This window comes from Amblyraja radiata, chromosome 1, assembly GCF_010909765.2.
Source record: "Amblyraja radiata isolate CabotCenter1 chromosome 1, sAmbRad1.1.pri, whole genome shotgun sequence".
Lineage (NCBI taxonomy): Eukaryota > Metazoa > Chordata > Chondrichthyes > Rajiformes > Rajidae > Amblyraja > Amblyraja radiata.
Window position 1 is genome coordinate 39921128 of NC_045956.1, and position 14685 is coordinate 39935812.

Consider the following 14685-nt stretch of genomic DNA (forward strand, 5'->3'; position numbering starts at 1 on the left):
ATAGTACAGACAGTGCTGAGCAGACTAGAGAGTGCACCCAACCCCCAACGCCACCCCGCCGACTGCAATTGCCTTTCAGAGCAGAAAATTGCGTTTATTTATTTTAGAAGTCAGTGGCCATTTGTCAACTTTACAAATTGCAGCGAAAAGAGGCCAGGATTGCAAAAAGACCGCGTCGCAGCGATTGACTAGCAGTCGGCTTTTGTAGGGTAAACATAAGTCAACTTGGCCCGAAACGTCGCCTATTTCCTTCGCTCCATAGATGCTGCTGCACCCGCTGAGTTTCTCCAGCATTTTTGTGTACCTTCGATCTTCCAGCATCTGCAGTTCCTTCTTGAACACATATGTCAACTTGGAACAGTTTTAGTAAATGTCACCGTGCCTGAGCGTTGCATTTTAAATAGCAGCCCGACGTCGACTTGCTTTACATTGTTTGACGAGCTCCTAAATAAAATTCAAAACCAAATGACCGGAGATTCCCCAGTCCCCGCCAAAACCGTGTACGTCGACAGTCTTTTCATTTCCCATTAAAGGATTCGCGCCTGGCGATCCGGTTTCCAGTTCACGTCCGCAGTCTGCAACAGTCCACTGATCAGTAATTTGCTTTCAGACCTCTGCATAGCAATTACTGATGTGGGGCTGTGATCGAAGCGCTGCATTTGCATCGCACGAGCTTCTTTAATTTAACATATATAAAAAGTCATTTTGAAGCAAGATTAATCTACGATAAGAGCCCCAACGTTTCCTTTCCTCGGCGCGTTACGACCTCACACTAGTTAGTTAACTGGCGCTACGCCGGCAAAGATGAAATAATCGGGTCTCGTGATGTTCTCTGCTGGTTTAACAAACACTGCCGGTGCATTGCAAATAGTGTGTGAATTCTCCTATATTCTTCTATACTCGGTTTCTTCCTTCAGAACTTCTGAGTCCCAGTATTGCCACTGATCTGGTTCGTACTCCACTAAACAACTGCATCAGTGCAAAGGCATTTGGCCACGCAGGCATTTGAAGGCTTTGTATGTCAATTTGGTATAAATGATGTGCTTTCTGACCTTTGCTGTCTTGTTGTTTTCTGCTACACCATGAAATTGATTGGCATCTTGTACATATCCCCATTTCAAGTTAAACGATGCCATGTGTACCAGTGTGGGTTTAATCCACTTATGCATGTACATGTGTGACATACTAAAGTGAAAAGGCGTGAATGCTCTTTCAGCTTTCACTTTATCCAAATGGATTAGGCTCTGCAAATATTGGCAAGCCATTGTCTCTGGGTTGGCCACCAAAACCAGACGCACAAAGACGGCCTTCAAGAGCAAGTCAGAACCTGGATGATTTGGTTACTCGCCCAAAACACAGGGATAGCAGGAGCGTGACAGAATGCCCTTCATTTACTCCAAGAAAACATGCACTTCGGAAAAAAAAGTAGCTTAGTAACATTCAAGCACATGATTGCGACTCCATCTACCGCAATACGCATTAAGTCCCTCTGCCGCTTTCATCAAGACTATCATGTGTACTATGTACAAATTGGGACCAGTGTAGGTTACTTTGAAACAGCTCCAAAACTAGGACTTCTACCACCAATAAAGGAAGCAGCTGCACAGGAAAATCACCAACTCTGGGTTCACCTCTAAGTCACACTCTTTCCTGACTTGGTAATATATGTGTAAAAAGGAACTGCAGATGCGTGTTTAAACCGAAGATAGACACAAAAAGCTGGAGTAACTCAGCAGGACAGGCTGCATCTCTTGAGAGAAGGAATGGGTGACTTTTCGGGTTGAGACCCTTCTTCAGACTGGTTAGGGATAAAGGAAACAAGAGATATAGAAGATGATGTAGAGAGATAAAGAACAATGAATGAAAGATATGCAAATAAGTACCGATGATAAAGGAAACAGACCATTGAAAAGGAGATGCTAGTGCGACTTAGGTGGGGAGGGATATAGAGAGAGGGAATGCTGGGGCATCCTGAAGTGAGATAAATCAATATTTATACCACTGGGCTCCTATATAAGCTGTGAACCAACCTGATCTCCCAGTTGCTGGGCATTTTAATTCTCCTTCCCATTTCTGCACAGACCATTCTGTCCTTGGTCTTCTCTATTGTCAGAGTGAGATTAAATGCAAATTGGAGGAACAGTATCTTATATTTCGCTTGGGCAGATTACAGCCCAGTGGTATGAGTATTCGTAATATATGTTACTGCTACTTTGTTATTGGGTCTATGTCCTGGAACTTCCAGCAGAATGATTGCAGCAGTTTGGAGGGAGATCTCCACAAGGTCAATGGAGGGAAGGGGAGGGCAATAAATGCTCATCTTATCATTGACACATACATCATGAAAAATGAACGAATCAAAATATCACTGCCAATCGCTCTCTTTATGGAAGACCTCTTGGATTACAACTCGCTTTAAGAAACCATATGTATATTCATAGACAACCAAATAGAGCATGCAGTAGCAAGTGCACATCGGTCCCACTATCCCCCCCCCCCCCCCATTCCCCCTTCCCCCTTCCCGCTCCCCCCTCCCCCTTCCTTCCTCCTTTCCTCCCTCCTTTTCTCCCTCCCCCTCCCATTTCCCCTCTCCCCCTTTCCCCTCTCCCCCTTTCCCTCTTCCCCCATCCACCTATACCCCCCTCTCTGCTATTAGATTGCACTCTTCTCTCTTTATCTGACATGCTTTTGCTTCTTCTACCCTTTGTCACGAACCGTCCATCTGTCAATCAAACCATCCTCACCTGTATCAACCTCTCACTTGCCAGGCTTTGTCCTGCCCCCACCACTCTCTTCCAGCTTTGTTCATATTACCACAATCAGTCTGACGAAGGGTTCCAATCTGAAACATTGCCCACCCATTCCCTACACAGACCGCTCCCTGACCCATGTGGTTACTCCAGCATTATGTATTTTGCTGATAATTCTAGTGTCTGCATTTCCCTGTGTCTCAATGGCACCTGTCTCTGTATCAAACAGAAATGTAGAGAATTTATACTTAAATATGTTTTGCTGAAAATAATTGTAATTATTAATGATGATAACAGCTTGTGGTATTGAGTCGGTCAGTCAGATTTAAGTTTCTCATTAAAAATGCTATACAGTATGTAGTGATGTTTATAAATACACAGTGGTACAATAGACAGAGTACCTTAAAAGAAAACAACATCACCCAGTGATATCAGATATGTGCATAAACCCAAAGGGATGGGGAATACTCTAATGAATTATGATTTATTTTTCCATAAATTCTCCAGTCTCTATCTGTGGCTTAAACATAGCATGTTGGGTGATTCTTAGAGTTTATTTGTCTTTTTAAAATGCACAAAATACTTTATTCTGTGGAGATCACCTAGAAGAAAGGTCTCGATCCAAAATGTCACACATTCCTACTCTCTGAGATGCTGCCTGTTCCGCTGAGCTACTCCAGCTATTTGTGTCTATCTTTGGTTTAAACCAGCATCTGCAGTTCCTTCTTACACCCCTACAGAGGGCAGTTCCCTGTCCTAGAAGACAATGGTAATGAGTTGCATTCAAACATTGACTTTAATATGGCAGCAGTTAAAAATAGATTGCAGTATGAAGACGTAATGATAATTTGAAAGAAATGGATCTTATGAAAATATTCAACAGTAAATCAATTTAAGGACATTGCTGCATAAAATCATAGTTTGTGCCTTTTTTGACACACCATACATTCTGGGCTTCTGGATTGAATTCTGCAAAATAATTATCACTAATTAACATGCAATATAAAGTAATACAGTTTGAAAAAGTTAGCTAAAAATATTTATTTTTAAGAATGATAAGAATTTCAAGAATTTCTTTCTAAACTGTTCTTAAATGTGGTATTTTATAATTGGAAAAGTACACTTAATTTTACTTTAAAGATTTTATATATTAATTTTAAAACCTCAACGCTTTGTTACTGGGCTGCAGATTTATATGCTTTTTTCATTAAAGCAAATGTCCCTTATTACATCCTTAGGTCTAACAGGGCTTCACTGATATTAATAGCCAGGGGGAGCTTAGCAACAATGAAAACAAATAGCAGAGCTGGTTTTGCTTTTTTATCCCACACGGGTGCTTTCATTCTCCCTTTCTTCTTTATTATTATTTTCCTTTTTCTCCTGATGTATTTAATTTTCTTCTGCAGAGGAGGTACTATGTTATATACGGTGAACATTGTGAACAACTACACTTTGAATATAAACATGCCATCCATGTTGAAGTGTGGAATAATGTCCACTTGCTGGTACAAATTGTGGGACAATCTCATCCAGTATTGCTAAAGTGATAAAAATCACACCAGTCCATTCCATGTAGCCAAATAAATGTTCTAATCGGCCAGTCCATTTTGTTGAGCTAATGATGCTATTCTGGATTTTCTTTGAATTTTCTTTGATTGCTGTGCTGACTGAATCCAAACAGCTTCTTTGTCAATGGTATAAATGTACTTTCCTTGAATGAGAAAGGAAGGAGTGATAAAGAAATAGTGATAATTTTTGTTGAATTTTGAGCATAAAGTTGTCAGTCTGTAAATGTAATATTATGTAAACCAAGAAGAGTAGATGGAAGAATTGTGTACAGCATTATATACTGATCAATACATTACAGACAGAATGTCACACAGATAACATAATCACTATATTTCTATTGGGAATGCATGTTCTTAAAAGTTCATGTTGATTTGGGTATTGAATGTTTCTGGTTCAGATGGTATTGTGGAATGATGCAGACCCAGTGTTCATTGTTATTTTGAGCTGCATTAATTGGATAAAACAGAACTGTCTATACTAACCACTATCAGAAACTAAATAGCATAGCTCTCTCCAAGACAAAGTCTACTGCTCGCTCATTAATTTCACAGACTTTAGGCCACATTCATACATCTACCATTAGATTACTTTACATATATTTTTGCCACGGGCAAACAGCAGTCATAGACTTGCTGTCCACCTGTTGAATATGCAAATTGTTTGAAATGAAAAATGAGTAAAGAGAATAATCCCCCCCCCCCCCCCCCCCCCCCCCCCCCCCCCCCCCCCCCAATAACCCCCCCCCCCCCCCCCCCCATTGGCAATGGTATATTTCCAAAAATGACACTCAAATTCTATTCATTTTTTTATTTGGTTTGTATTTGGCCCTCCATAATTGTTTTCCCACAGGAATTTCAGGTATACCTATTCTTTAATCAGTGACTTTTAGCATTATCCTTGGTGATTTTTTTTGTTTTTTTAATTTGATTCGTGTGGGTTAGTTTCACTTGCAGATCTCTCCAAAAAAAAAAAATCTGCTCCAGGTAATGAATTTTGTCTACAATATTTAACTCCACAATTATATTCTATGAAATTTGGTAACTTACAAGCTATGTAGTATCACTTTTACTACTTGCCTTTCAGATTATACTTCAGCTATTTTCCCAGACAACTTCCCTTTGTATAATACAGATATTTGACCTCTATGCCTCCATATGATGAACAACTTATTAGGCACTAAGAAAGTGTAAATTTTATAATTGAAAGGATGCATTCCAGTAACAAAACTCTTCGATCTGCAGAGTTGCCTGCTGTCATCTATTTTCCTTGCACCCGTAAGCCATATGGTAGCATGGCTCAGTTTTCATGGCTTCATTTCTTCATCAAGCCTTTTTCCTGGTGCCACTGTCCTTGTTTTTGGTAACACATCTGTGATATCTGAAACGTGGTTGTAAGCGGAGTAAGTGCTTCACCTGCTTCTGTAGGCATGGAGTTTATTTTTTATTGTGCTTGATAAATCTCTTCAGCAGATGTCCCCAAGGAGAGAAGAGGCAGGTTGTAAATAGAGAGCTCGGCTTAATTACATGGCTCTAGGCGCTTCAGTTGCATGAGCACTGGTGGTTTGGTGACAGAACCACTTTAGTTGGTGTGAAATTATATTACATACATCTGTTCATTTCCTATACTTGTATTAAACTCATAATTTGGCAGGAAAAATGGATCAATGTTATGATCACCCTAGGTGTGATCACTTTTGTTTGACGGCAAACCTTTCTGTAGGTATTGAATCTTAATCATAATTTTCATTTCTCATTGTCAGGAGATGCCTGATACAGTCAAATTGTGTTTTGTTATTATTTTAAAATATTTCTGAATGGCAATTGCCTGACCATGTCGGTAATCAGAAGTGCTTTTTGACAAGATTTTTCATATTTTAAAATATAGTTTTTGTTATGATACATTTTTTACTCATTTGGCAAATGAGTTAAATTTAATGTGGAAGTGAGGGATTCCAGTCTTTGGGAGGGTAAGTGGAGGGCAGTGAAAGAGGGAGAGGTGTCATTGTGATTAAAGTGGTTTAATGGTTAGTGGTTAAACTTTAATGGTTAAAGTCATTAAATGGTTAAATTGCTTCATAGTAGTTCTTATGAAGACCTGACTTGATAATTATATCAAGTTCTGTTTCTTGTAGCTCCAAACTGCTGGAGATCTATTTGACAAAGATCTGCCATGACAATGGAAATACACAGCGGGATACACAAAATGGCGGAATACCTGTATGGATGTATATTTTATATCACTATATTCATTTGCTGTCACTTTGTAAATGGATTGTCTATTATTAAAAATGAACTAAGCTAGATTCTAGCACTTGGAAAGTGCACAAAACATATTTATTATGTCTTTGTACTCCTCTTGGAGTAAATTTCACACAGTGAATTACAGCTGAATAACATCAGCATGTTAGAACATTCTGTCACAGCAACTGCATGCATGTCATTGCAATTTCCTTACGTTGTCAGGAAACATCAGTCCCTCCTGTGAAGTCTGTCAATGATACAGTCACCACCAATTTTTAAAATCTTAATAAACAAAAACAAATCAAAATGCACCAATAAAGCCACAGAAACACTTACATTGTCTCAAATTGACTACTTCCATCGTTTTCTCGAAATGCCTTAAAAGTAAACAATCGTCAATTCCGATCTACCAGTGAGCATATCCGTCTTCTTTGGTTGTGCCTCTGAAGACTTAACTTTAATGAGCATTGATTAGTGAATTCCACTGTGATTTAAAAAAAAAAAATTGATCCCAATAATAAGGTGCCCCCAGTTATTTAAAATGTTCTTTCCATCTTTTTCCTGTCTTTCTCCCCTTGTAGGCCGTTCACCGAGATGCATCCTCCTCCATCTGGGGGAGAGCAGGACGGTCCAGGATGCAGACTTCTCCACGACTGCCATCAATGCAGCTCTGTGAGCGGCTGGCAGGAGGTGCGATTTGAGAAGGGTGCGTTGGACAATGACACTTCTCCCTCATTCCCCTCCCTCCACACACCCTCCCAGAGAATGGAAACCCTCACTTCCACATTGCGCTTCCTCTAGGGGTCTGGTCAAGAACTGAGGAAGCTTAACCAACTGAGGCAACTGATTTCGAGTGACAGGCTGTCCTGGGACTTGGAACAAGTGAAACTTTGGTTGGGGATGAAGCGTGAAAGCTGCTTGAGCTGTCATTGGTATCTATAAAGGACAGCATCACCCTATTTAAACTGAAAGGTTCCTTACGGTTTTACAATGGAGTCCTCTTAAGGTTATTTATATCGTCCAATGGAACGAATATTATCAAAGGAGTGATTACCCCAACCAAGAGATGCAGAAGAAGCTCTCACAAGACGATCATATTTCTAGCATATAAAATGAAACATTGGGGACTTACAATTCAGGTTGTACACACAGTATTATTAGTGAGACAGTGATACAATTTGCCAACTACTGGATCTTTTGTTCATCCTTTTTATATTTTTTGCTTGTCCTCTTCAAAATCTCCAATTCCTGCCTATGAATTGAACTACTCTCAGATGCTGAAGTGGAATTAACTGCTACTGGTGTCTCACCATGCTGGTTACTCTGTGTGTGAGCCTTGACTGCAAATAACAGGAGAGAGACTGTTTGAGCATGGGAGGATATCAGACCTGAGACCGATAATGTCCTTTCCTAAAGTTCCCACAACATACCTTATTACTGTTATGGGATAACAATCAATTGAGGAATGCTATCTGATTTAGTTAACCTTTAAAGCTCAGCTTTGCTTATGCCAGTTGGAATGCTCACTTTGGTCTTCTGATTGAGATAATCTCATTCAGCATTTACCACTCACCAAGAGTCAAGGCTGGCATTTTCTTTGTAAGACACTGGGCAACAGCGTTACCAATTTAGGAAGGAGGAAGTCAACCCATGTGTGACTTTTGCTACAAAGCAAGCACAGCTTATACTTGGGAATGGAACAGTTTGCTTTTGGGCACTCTATTGTGTTATCACAGATCAAGTTCACCATAATGAAAGGCAAGTGATCACCTTCCAGTCATCAACGGCATGCATTAACTTCAACTTTGAAAAGCAATCACTCATCATCAAATCAAAGCTTTTTTATCTTTTGCATTTCTCTGAATATGATTGCCAAATTAGTACAGTTTTCTTCTGTGGGTTGTTGCTCACTGTGGATTGTTAGAAATTGCATACAATAATTGTGTGGATTCTTGCAGCCAGAGTAGTTTTTCTCTCTTAATCTGGGTTGGATTGAACCCAGGTGTCTGGGGTGAAGTGCCTATATTTTATGCCTCACCCAGTTCTATGTTGCAACAACAAACCAAGGGGAAAAATGTAGTATTAATGGTATCAGATCAGATCATTTCATCTCATGAAGATATACTATTGTGGTCGGATTTTTTGAGTGAGTTGTTCCAAAATATGAATATGATCTATTATGTGAAACTCCCAATGATTTTTTTAAATGTTGATTTGTCAATATTAAATTAAAAAGATGAGAAAAGTCAAGGGAAATCACTATTGATAATTAGTATTAGTCTTATTTAATTAATAAGATATTTGAACACAAACTAGAAAAGTATTGACAATTTTTAGAATTGTATTATTATAGTATTATTAATTATTATGACATTTTGTTGCAGTGTTACAATCTGTCAATAGATGCTGTTAGTTCCTTTAGGAATTACAGTGATATACAATGGTTTTTAAGGGTGCTACAGATACCGAGTATCAGTTAAAGTTGCTATCAAACTATGAATGTACTGAAGGTCAAAGTCAGAATCCAACTCCAAACCTCTGAAGGATGTGTAGATTTTAGAAAAAGGCAACAGTTTTAATCTTCAAGAATCTGGAGCAACTAAAACAAAAGCTACTGCATACATTTCCATATGTATTGAAATAAATCCTTCTCTGGAACAGTTATAAGTTATTATTCATATTTTTATGAATTATATGGGTAAAGTTTTCCATCTATAGTCATTTTGTTTAAATAGCAAATTTATGCATTTTCCACCTTTATGTATAAAATGAGTGTACATTTGTAAAATTTGGGTCAAAATGTTTTTGATAGCGAGCAGTGTCATTTGAGAGAAAGCTCCATGTTAGAGCAAACCAGGTTTTTTCCGCTGCATTTTCTTCACTTCTGTTGGTCTAAATTTTTGACAAAGCATAAAGATTTGTTAAGTTCAGGACTGTCAATGTAAAGTACTGGAACATTAGGCTGAATCAATAATATATTAAAGATTTGATGTCTGTGCAGAATTCTTTTAGATTGCTGTATACCACATTTATATTGGAAATGGCTCTTAGAACATAAAATGTTAAACTACAGAGTATTATGAAGTAATTATAACATTGAAACTGGTTATTTAAGCTAAAAGGTCTGTGAATGTGCTCACAGTCCACACAAACCTACTTTATATCACACCCATTGAGATTTCCTTATTTTCCCCTTCACATGTTTACGTTGTCTTCTCTTGAATGTATGTATCCTACTTGTTTTCCATTATATCCTATGGTGGTGATAACTGTGTTCTACTAAATCCCAGAGTCAAGAGATTTCTTCTACATTCCCAATTGGATATACTGTAAATTAACTAATTTTCTGGACTTGCTGGCGAGTAGGAACACCCTTTGCAATTCTTCTTTATAAAAACCCCTTCTTATTCTTAAACCTCCAGTGGATCTTCACTCGGTTTTTGAGAAGAGTTTTCCTATAATATTATCAACTTCTTCGTTTCAAAATAATTCTTGTAGTTGTACCGCTTCCCTTGTGGGTGTAATTAAAGAGTGATGAGTTTTCGGTCAGTATTTACTGAAAATATATATGTGATAAGGACCAAATGTGCAATTGGAAAATTGGAGCAGGATGTTGTCTCTCCACCCTGGTCCAATTACCAGACATGTCTAACCCTGCTTCATTGAGAAAATGCAACTGTTCTTGATTTTCCGTGTACAAAATGACAGGACTTTCATTGTAAAGTACCTAAAGGGAATAGTAAATAGAGTTAAATGTTATTACTGTAATATAACCAAAGGATATGGTAAATGTTGAGTTAAATAGCCTGTATAAGTTACTATATAGACCAAGGCAGCAAAGGAGGAAGTAACTGTAGGATTACATGTGAGAATTAATGCAAACGGTAATTATAGGTGTGCATACTTTCATGTAAAAACCTGTAATGTGATCTCAATGGCTTGAGATTTGTATTCTGACGCTTTATTTTAAAAATGTAATTCCCTTTCTTCTACTGAAATCCTTTGACAAAGAGTCCTCTTTGGAGCTTGGACGGATGACATTTCAGTAAAAAGGATGAAGGCAGTAATCTCACTATTGACCATGTCCACAAGCTGCCAATAATTTTAATGTAGCTGGTTTGTTTACAACCAAATCAACACTCTTCATATTATCCTTCACGTTCACACGGTCCTTAGCAACAAAGCAATACTATGGACTGCATTAAAAATGCTTTCACATATTCAGCAAGATCAATTATATTCTGGTTTGCACTGGATAGTTTACATGCCTTCAAAGATCACCACTTGCTGCCTGATGCTGTTCTAAAAGCATACCTTTATTTTTTTTCATTGAACTGGAGAACATATAACCTCAAGAGAAATAATTTATGCCATTGAAAATAGTGACTAAGAAATGAGGTAGGAACCTGGTAAAATCCCAAATGCTCCACAATTAACCTGCAAGGAGCTAATATCCAAATCTAAATCACTGGTTACTATTGTTTGCCTCCCAGTGACTGGATCAAGCATTCAATTGGGAGCTTTTATGGTCCCTTGTCCTTGAAACATGTTGTATGGTGCAGGTGAACCTAATGAAAAAAAATGACATTTGAGATAAAAATAGAAATACATAACCTTTCATGTATCCACACATTTACTTCCTCCCTTTACCACGTTGTTCCTTATATTGTGTGTTTAGTGGAAATCCACACCAATAATTGAGACTAATCTTGCACTGTTTCTATGCTTTTTTGTCAAGTCAAAGCTGTTAAGCTAATAAAGTTACTTTGTACTTTTAAAGCTTACTGTGCTGTGTTCTGAGAGATGTATTTAAAGAAAGGAGGTTCCCAAATTTTCAGGACATCGATGTCTTAAATCGAAGACAGAATGCATAATAGATGTAATACAGGTTAGAAGTCATAATTCGAATCACAATGTAGATGCATCATGTGATTCAGAATTAATTTATAAAAATCTAATTCATCCCAAGTCTAATGGTGTGTGTGCTGAGCTGGGTCGAGATCTCAGCCTAAGCAGGAGTTTGGATTCTGCAGCTCACTTTCCTGTTTAAGGCCACACATGATGATGATTATGCATCCCATTTGGTACAGAGCTGTGAACCGCCTGAACACACCAACCATCAAAACCAAAATAATAGAGAACATCAAATTTTCGAGCATGGATTAGCTGATCTCAGCTGGTGTGTTTGAAATAGTTCTTCAATTTCTATAGTCTCAGTGCTTCTGGGCTAAAGATAAAGCTTTAATTTAAGTAACACTTTTTACCTTCTCATTAGAATATTCAAAAATGCTTCATTGCAAAGACGCACTTTTAAATTTTATAGGTCTAGGACTCACAGCACCCATTCTGTGTACAGTAAATTCCTGCAAAGAGGTGAAAAGTCAGGCAAAGATTTTCAATTTTGATCACTGACTACTGTGTACACACATGCAGACTTTAGCGATGGATAACTCCATAATCATAAGATGTGTGTTTTTTTGTTTTTTAACGCATAGAGAAGGAGTGCTCAAATAAATAAGGGGTGATCTTTGATTCCAATTTACATACATTTCAACATGTTTGAGTAAGGAGGGCCAAATATAGGCTGGACTTGACTCATTGAGCTAATTTGTGGAGAACTGTCTGTACCTGAGATAATACTCTTCTGTGAATTGCCAACTTTTTTGCTAGATGGATAAAACTGAAGAGGATGTAGGGGAACACTGAAATGTGGTTACAATTCCTATTGGACACTGGAAAAAGTATTGGTTTATTCTAGATTGACGTTGTGATGTATCGGCTAACTAAATGTTTTGGTTCACATTTAAAGAACAGAATTATCCAGTTAAGACGTCACTTTATCTAATGTAAACATGCAAAAAAACTGTAAGCATAACTGGATAGTAACTAAAACTGGCATTCTGGCTGATCTTTACTCTTTGTAGTCCAAGGCCTTGTAGTATCCAGTACCAGGTTGAATGAATGAATTAGCTACAAAGGTAGGAATATATATAGAAACAAAGAACTGCAGTTGCTAGTTTATATCAAAGATAGACACAAAGTGCTGGAGAAACTCAGCGGGTCAGACAGCATCTCTTGAGCAAAAGGATGGGTGATGTTTCTGTCCCAAGAAGGGTCTCGACCCAAAACGTCAACCATCCTTTTTCTCCAGAGATGCTGCCTGACCCGCTGAATTTCTCCAGGTATTTTACTATTTATCTTTTCTTCACACATCTGTGAGATATAGTGATGTGTGGTTTTATATGTGTAACATATATAAATGTAAATTGTTAAGGTCAACAAAATGATCATATAACATGTTCATTATCCAATTCAGTTCAAACTACCTGAAGATTTAAGTGTAATAGAAACATAGAAAATAGGTGCAGGAGTAGGCCATTCGGGCCTTCGATGTTTTATATTTAAACCATTTGTGATCTTGTGGTAGATATTGATCATAACTTACTAATGCAAGTAGTCAGATTTGATGTCACCAACAGTGGTCAAAAAAGGGCTTGAATTTTCATTTCAATTATACTGCACATTTTTTTAGTGCTTTTAGTGTTTTTATATTCTGTTGGAGAAAAAGTGTTCAAATATTAGTCACAAAATGGAAAGAAGGGAGCCATTTGTTCTTTAGAAATAATGTTAGTTCAAAATAAGAGCAATCTAGCCATTCTCACTCCTCTTGTTTATCCTTAGAGCCCTGTAAATCCTTGGTACATTTTTGAAGGAGGAGGTTTAGTGGTTATAGAGGGAAGAACTATCACTGCACAATTTATCAAAGTTGCAGCAGATTACACTGCATTATTGTTTTATTTCTCTATTGGAACAGACAACCTAAATTGTGGCATTGCCTTTGAGTCTATTGTCAACTTGTTCCTCATGTAAATAATGTTTTCCCCAACGATTGCTAATATAATTTAGTCTTCTTTGGGAAGTAACATAAAACAATTTCAACCCAGTCATTTTAAATTGCACATACTCATAGTTATCTTGCTACTGTTGTAGTAAAACCTTTCAGGTTCAAAGCGATGCATAAATTCTGCTCAACCAATTACTATAATGAGTTACTTATTTTGCTTCTTAATTCTTTGGCCATTTTAAATATTAAAAGCTGAAACTAATTTGGATATTCTTAATGCAGTTTATCTCAATGCAATCTGCTCAGCTATTTTTGGTGGAGTTGTACTTTGAAGTAGGCTATACATGAAACGAAGTATGGATACAAAATGTAGTAGCAAATTAGTAACATCCTAGATTATGAAGCAATCCATGTGTTCTGCAGTTCAGCAGAAAATGGCAAGTCAACCACAGGTCCATTCAACATTGGTCCCTGAACACAACAGTAGTCTCTATAGCATCTTAAACTTTGTTGGAAATTACAAAGCCACCTGGAGTAATATTCATATATGACAGACAACAGAAATGGGTGAAAACAAATTGTCTGGTTATTATACACTACAATAGAAGATGAAATTGAACAGCATGCACACTATTGAACTGATCTGTTGCAATGTAATCACACTGAAGGTTGAATTTCAGCTCCATAAAGCCATAATATGTTTGACTATTGGTGTATGGTAACTGTATTTCATTAAAAAATGTTGACATAACGTGCATAAGAACAAATATCAGTCTGACGCTTTACAGTAAAAATAGTTCAGAAACATGTTATAGAATTGATGCGGTACTACACAGTTAGAGTAGAAAACATTTCTGCTATTGACATCAGTCACCACGGTGAGAATAATAATTATTTTCAAACTAAAAATAATTAATTAAAGGTTAAGTGTTATGTACATGTGTGGTTGCATTTGAAGGAGGGCAAATCTGTGTCCAAAGTGACTTTGGAATCTGTCTTTCATGGTTTCTTTCAGCTTGTCTTCAAACAGATAAGCTAACAAGACAGTTTCACTACTGCTTGATGTCATCTCATGAGCGTTATATAACTTAAAGCTGTAAGCAGCCATTCCGGTAATTAGAAATGATCCTGCATCTGTGCTTTACAATGTTTGCCTGCAATATCTGTATCACAAAAACTGCAAAACCATAATTGCGCACACACGAGAAATGTAGTGAAACACTTATTCCAAAAGTATTGCCAATGAACTGGATACAGATGTGACCTTTCTGTCAATTTACCT

General features: G+C 37.6%; 1 protein-coding gene across 4 annotated transcripts in view; it reads left to right on the forward strand.

Moving 5' to 3' along the window:
• pcdh10 (protocadherin 10) overlaps window positions 1-14685 on the forward strand; it is a 70066-nt gene that overhangs the window by 8194 nt on the left and 47187 nt on the right. Inside the window, exon 4 of one of the 4 annotated variants that reach the window (XM_033020761.1) lies at window positions 7141-9149. The exons of the other annotated variants lie outside the window; for them this stretch is intronic. Coding sequence (XP_032876652.1) covers window positions 7141-7235 — 95 coding nt within the window. The 3' untranslated portion in view covers window positions 7236-9149. Of the gene's footprint in view, window positions 1-7140; window positions 9150-14685 lie in introns of those variants that run through there. 4 annotated transcript variants of the gene reach the window in all.